The following is a 6,339-nucleotide window of genomic DNA, read 5'->3' on the forward strand; positions in this document are numbered from 1 at the left end:
CCCCTTTATTAGATAGCTTCTTAAGGATAGGAACTTTGTATCTCTAGCATCTTGCATAGAGACTGACATATAGTAGATGCTCAGTAAATGCTCATTAAATGAATAAATGAGTCATAACTATTTCTTGTCCTGAGAAGACTCTATGCAAATGTGTTTTGAGGTTAGATTGCATAGCATTTCCAGAATGAAAAAGTAAATGACTTATAAGAATGTTTTTGAAGTTGGTTTCTTATTTTCTGGTATGAATTCTGACTTAGGGACTAAATTCACATACATGTTTTTCTTTTTCTACCTAGGTGTTGTTCTCAGTGTTCCATATCTAGAGGTCACCTCCTACGAAGGTACCTTAGAGAGCAGCTTGGAGAGGCCGGAGGAGAGCGTGAGTGATTCTCTGTTTTGTTATTTAGTTTCTAACACAGGGATTGAGAGAGATTTATATTTCATTGCTAGACTACATAAGACTTCCTAAATTTCTTTTTATGGAAATGTTATGGATACTAAAACTGGTACATTAAAAAGAATTTGAGATTCCTTAGATAACTGAGTAAAACTGCTATTGGCAAGAGAGGGCTTCAAATTGTAAACAAAATGACTCAGAGACTGGGGAACTGTCATTATAGTAAGCTCACTGTCTCCTGTGGGCTATGTGACATAATTCACTGTGGAGATTTTTGCCTGTGTTCTATCCTTGAACTGATTAGGAATTAGCCTTCTCTTCTTCAGACAGAAGGATATAGATTTTTTTAAATTTATTTTTTTATTTAAATATAGTTAGTATACAATTTTATATTTGTTATATTAGATTCAGTTGTACAATATAACATTTTTATACCTTACAGTGTAATCACTCTACTAAATTTAGTAATCCTCTGTCACTATGTAAACTTATCACAATATTATTGACTATAATTCCCTCCCCTTTTCACCCATCCTACACCCCTTCCCTTCTCATAACCACCCCTTAGGTCTCTGTTTCTATGAGCCTGTTTTGTTTGTTTTTTCTTTTGTTTTGTTTTTAGATTCCCCATGTAAGTGAAACTATATGGTATTTGTCGTTCTCTGCCTGATTTATTTCACTTAACATACATCTTTAGATACATTTATGTTGTTGCAAATGGCAAGATTTAGTTTTTTTTTTATTGCTGCATAATATTCTATTGTGTGTGTGTGTATGTGTGTGTGTGTGTGTGTGTGTGTGTGTGTGTGTGTGTGTGTGTATCATATCTTCTTTATCCATTCATCTATTGATGGACACCTACATTGCTTCCATATCTTGGCTATTGTAAATAATACTACAATGAACATAGAGGTGCATATATCTGTAGCAGTAAGGTTACTAAGCATATTTCTTTTAAAATAATACTAGAAATGGAAGTTTCTGTCCAAATGTACTGAGGTAAAATTTAATATAGAAAAATGCAAAGCTTGTACAAAATTTTATTAAAGACTAAGAGTTTTTGTTGATGTCAGTTCCAGTATGAGTCAGCAGTATGATACAATTACTGGTGGGGAAAACATTTAGTTAAAGCTCATGTAATTTTGGGTTGCTTTAATACAAACATATACTCTACCATAAGGGAGGTGGTAGTCCTACAGTATTTTAGTTGATCAAACCTCACTTGTTTGTATTACACTCTAAGGAACATATTAAGAGCCTGAGAAGTGTCTGGAGGAGAAGAACTAGTGAAAAGTCAGGGAAGATATAGTAACTGCCTGTATTTATTTGAAGAGTTCTCTGGTGACTACAGGTTTTATAGGTATCCCAGGTTACAGAATTGGGATCAATGGTAACCCTTATAGGTAAATATATATGAGTTTAATATTAAAAACTTTCCAACCATGAGAGCCTTTTTGGAAATGTAATGGTCTCCTTTTGAAAGTCATTACTCTTTCTCATTAGAGCCATTTAAATTGAGGACAAGTAGCCATTTGTCAGGGATAGTGTAGAGAGAATTTAAGCATTAGAAGTGATGGTGCACTTTTTGAGGTTCTTTCTTATTCTGAAGTTTAAGGTTGCTATAATATGATCCATTAGGGATGAAAAATGAAACGATGAAAGAAGTCCTTGTATTTTCTTCCTTACTGTGCCACTGGGTTGCTATGAGCCCTTAGACCAGCCATTCTTCCATTCCAAACCTTGGTTTTCTTATGTACCAAAATGGAGGGACTTGGATTTGATGAACTCAAATGTATCTTGCATGCAACAATTATTACTGTATGTTACAGTAGGGATATTCTATTTCCCCTATTCTTTCAATATTTATTAATTGGAATTCTTCAATAAGAAACTATCGTCACTTTTCTCACATTTATATATTAAATTATATTAGTACCCATGCATGAATGCCTATTTTATTCTTTGGATTATAATTCAATATTTATTTTGTTGCTCAAACTATTCCAACTTTGGCTACTGGGAAAACTGGATTTAAATATTGCAGAGTACAAAAAAAATTGCTGCTGATGTGGTTTCAGATTCCACATAGCAACTAACTGTTAAGAAACTACCACTTGTTGAACTTAGTGTAGTATCTAAAAAGAATATTCACACTTATCTGAAAAGGCTATTGATATATTCCTCCCTTCCCCAATACATATCTGTATGGCTGGATTTTCTTCACATACTTAAACTAAAACTATATACGGGAACTGATTGAATGCACAAAGAGATTTGAGAATCCAACCAGACATTAAAAAATTTGTAAAAATATAAACAATGTTGAGAACCACCCTTCTAGGCTATTTTTAGATGATAATTTTAGCAGATTCAACTCTTTTAATTCACTTACTGATGGTCAACTTTGGTCATTATCTGTGGAAAATTTTCTGTCTTTCCCTGAACTGGTCATTGTTATGTTCAAAGGAGGGTAAACATGCACAGTAATTTTAATATTAACCTATGTTTTAAAGTCTACCTAATTAGTTCCAAAGTCAAATATTATAGAAAAAGTCATCAGCAGAAGTTGTCTTTGGTATAGTATCTGGCAAATAGTAGGTAATCAATATATATTTGCTGATCGAATGAGTAAATAGTGATATTTATTGTTTTTTCTTTAAAAATCCAGATTAGCAATGAAATTGAGAGTGTGATCGAAGAATCTACAGAACCAGCAGCTGAGCAGATTGCAGAATTTAGTATCCACCTTTTGGGGGAGCAATACAGGGAAGAACTACAGGATCCCTCTAGCTTCTACCACCAGCGCTTTGTAGAAGTGTTCGTTTCAGAGGTGGGTGATTTTTGTCTGTTTGTTTGTTTGTTTTTATTCATTTTTTTTTTATAAACAAGACAGTTTTTTAGGGTTGTAAATTTTTCGTATTCACAGCACTGCTTAAAGGTAAGTTTAGGATTCAAGCTCTTTATCTGCTTGTTTTGGGGGTGGTGACTTAGCCATTTCTTCAGAAAGCTCTGTGAAAAGTACACAGAAATACAGATGAATTATCTCATTGCAGCAAAATCTTGCATACATTTTGCCATCTACTAACAAATAAGTGCAATTTCCAACTTTTGGTGTATAGCTAAGGAAGAATGTGTTCTATGGCATGGTTTTAACTTGACAATATTTGGAGAAATAAGTATTTTGAAAAACTACATACAATGTATTGTTTTTCTTTAGGAAAAATTAAATTTAATTTCTTTTAATTTCATATTTAGTGTTATTGTTTTAAATGGAAAAATTTTGAGCAGTTAACACATAGTTAATACATGGTGCCAAGTCCAAAGGACAAAAGGACATCCAGTGACAAGTAAATTTCCCTTCTACTTCTGTTCCTTGGGTGGAGGTATTTTTAAAAAGGAGTTCTTTAAAGAATCATGCAATAGACCGTCTCACAACTTTACTCCTTGAAAAATTCTATAGAGGACTTGAACTCAAGATTCTTTTAGTTGTAAATAATACATACTTGTCCCCCTTCTTGTGTAGTAAGTCATCGAGTGCCCATCTCCTCTCTCTGTCTAATTACAAGGCACATCATTCCCTCCTGTTTATTTCTTTTCCATTCCCTCTTGATGGGGTTCTCCTTGGCCAAGTTTTTCAATTCTGTTACCTTGGACTAATTTCCTTCCCTAGACACTGTGTCTACATGAGAAATAAAGCATGCATCCCTCAGCCAAACAGCAGCATTGCAGCCATCAGACATGGGGAGTGTAGGCCAGATGATTAATTTTCCTAGCTGTGTGGCCAAATTGTGAGGTTGTATGATACGTGGAAGAAATGTCAGCCAGGCCAGTGGCCACCTGGCATCAGAGAGTGTCTTGGATCAGCTGTCTGGTTCTCCTTGCCCTTGGATTAAGGAACCTTTAATAAGCCTCAGTGTTTGGGTAAACAATTGTACTGAATGACTACATATTTAGAAAAAAATCTAATAAATATTCTGAAAAACATTTTGAGCAGGGACTTTATGAGGTAGGTAGCTATTGGCTTAAGGCGACTTAAAGGTAATGAAGGATAATGAACATGAAGCAGTTCCTTCTCTGGCCTGTCTCTACATCCCTGTCTCTTTATCTGAAACAAAATGTCAACCAGTAACCATATGTGGATCATCTTTGTGTGTAGCAGCAGAGTCTGGGGTTGTGTCTCTGAAAGGCCATGTTGCCATGTTTACTGCACACTAAGAGGGCTCTCTAGCTCTTTCCCTTCAGGACATAGTCACTGGGATTATTCCTTCTTAATATTCTTTCTTCGGTAATATTGGAAGACATACAGGGAAAAAGAAAGCTGTTTGGGGGATTGAGGATCAGGGGCTCTTTTTGTTTGTTTGTTTGTTTTAATGAGGAGAAGAGTAAGAGTAAGATAAGCTAGAGATACTACCAAGTATGATATCATAGAGGAAAAGGTCAGGCTTAGGAGCATCAGTAACCGAAGACAGCCACAGTATCAACACAGTGTCCTTATATAGTTCTTTCCGTTCTGCAGGCTGCTATATGTCTGTTTGCTAACAGCAGCCATGTGGATAAGCATCCCCATTTTACACATGAGGCTCAGGAGGTCAAGTAACTTGTTCATGGTGATTTCAACCCCTCAAAATAAAAGACAAAATCATATCTCTTTCTTCTTTTCGAAGTGTTCCTTCTTTTATATCATACAGAGTCCCCCTCATTTTAAGTCAGGTGAGAAGTTGCAGTGAGCTTCATTCACGCTTTTCCCAAAAGTTATGGTGAACTTCACAGTTTTCCCAGTCCCGGTCCCATTTCTACTCTTGATCATAGCCAAAAGGTCGAGAAGTGATGTGGCCCCATTTCTAAACTATATTTATTATGAGTCAAGGGAAAGAGGAAGAGGCATATAATTCAATGGGAAGAATATGGGATTCAGTCTCAGAGAGATTTGGAGTTGAATAAATTATGATTCAGTCACTCACCAAATGCATGACTTTGGGCAAGTTAGTTGACATCTCAAGAGTCTCAGTTTTCTCATCTATAAAAATGGCAAAGTATGTATCTCTTGGGATTTTTGCAAGGATTAGAAGTAATATTACCAAGCACCAGGCACATAACTGTCACTCAATAAATTATACCTATTATTATTCTTGATGTTAATTAAGTAGAATGACTTCTTACAACTGGATACATGTATAATAAAGTAACTGGACGTGATGAATTAGAATACCTGTTTGTGTTTAGACCCAAGAGATGGCAAAGCCCCAAATGAGATGGTTTTACTAATAATAATAACATGGAATTATACAGTATTTTGCAGTTAATGGAGTACTTTCAGCTACCTTCGTTTTGATCTTACAAAAACTGGTGTGGTGGGCAGGGCAGTATTAATTCTATAAAAGAAGACTTGTGCATGGCACTCAGCTGGCAAAAGCATCTGGGACTTAACCCTCAGTCCTGTGGATTCCATCCCCACCCCATCCTCTAAGAATTATAGCACTTCTTTCTTTTCCTCTCAGAAGATAAAATAAGGCAAGTTATTATAGCCAAGAACTTTCATGGATTTGGTTTCTTTATCTTTAAGGCAGGAAGATCTTCAGTGAACCAGAATTTTAAAGATATCTCACTCTCCTGATTATATGAGGACTTGGTTTTAAAAGCAGATGCCCAGAGATCCAGTAACAGAGTTCCTAAAGTCCACTAACGGTTTACTTCCCTTATTCTGATGTTGGTCCCATAGTTACTTATCTGGTGAGATTGCACTTTCTGAAATGTTATGGGTTAAATGTTCAGTTTTGTTAAACATTTGGTATTTGTACACAAACATCAGGTATTTGTGCATTGTCTGATTATTTTTAGATATTTAGCATTCTTTTCCCCCACTCTCGTCACTAAACTCTTATTGATTTCCATGGCTGGATTTTAAAGATGTGGTAATAAATCTAGTGCTGACAGATGTGATA

At 35.4% G+C, this 6,339-nt stretch overlaps 1 protein-coding gene across 1 annotated transcript in view; it reads left to right on the top strand.

Annotated features, from left to right (window-relative positions):
• The window catches only part of IMPG2 (interphotoreceptor matrix proteoglycan 2), a 73,466-nt gene that overhangs the window by 35,491 nt on the left and 31,636 nt on the right, over positions 1 to 6,339 (top strand). Inside the window, exons 6-8 of the mRNA XM_011355700.2 lie at positions 297 to 379; positions 3,066 to 3,240; positions 4,647 to 4,657. Coding sequence (XP_011354002.2) covers positions 297 to 379; positions 3,066 to 3,240; positions 4,647 to 4,657 — 269 coding nt within the window. The remainder of the gene's footprint in view (positions 1 to 296; positions 380 to 3,065; positions 3,241 to 4,646; positions 4,658 to 6,339) is intronic.

Source organism: Pteropus vampyrus, unplaced genomic scaffold (genome assembly GCF_000151845.1).
Source record: "Pteropus vampyrus isolate Shadow unplaced genomic scaffold, Pvam_2.0 Scaffold1, whole genome shotgun sequence".
In the NCBI taxonomy this organism is placed as follows: Eukaryota; Metazoa; Chordata; class Mammalia; order Chiroptera; family Pteropodidae; genus Pteropus; species Pteropus vampyrus.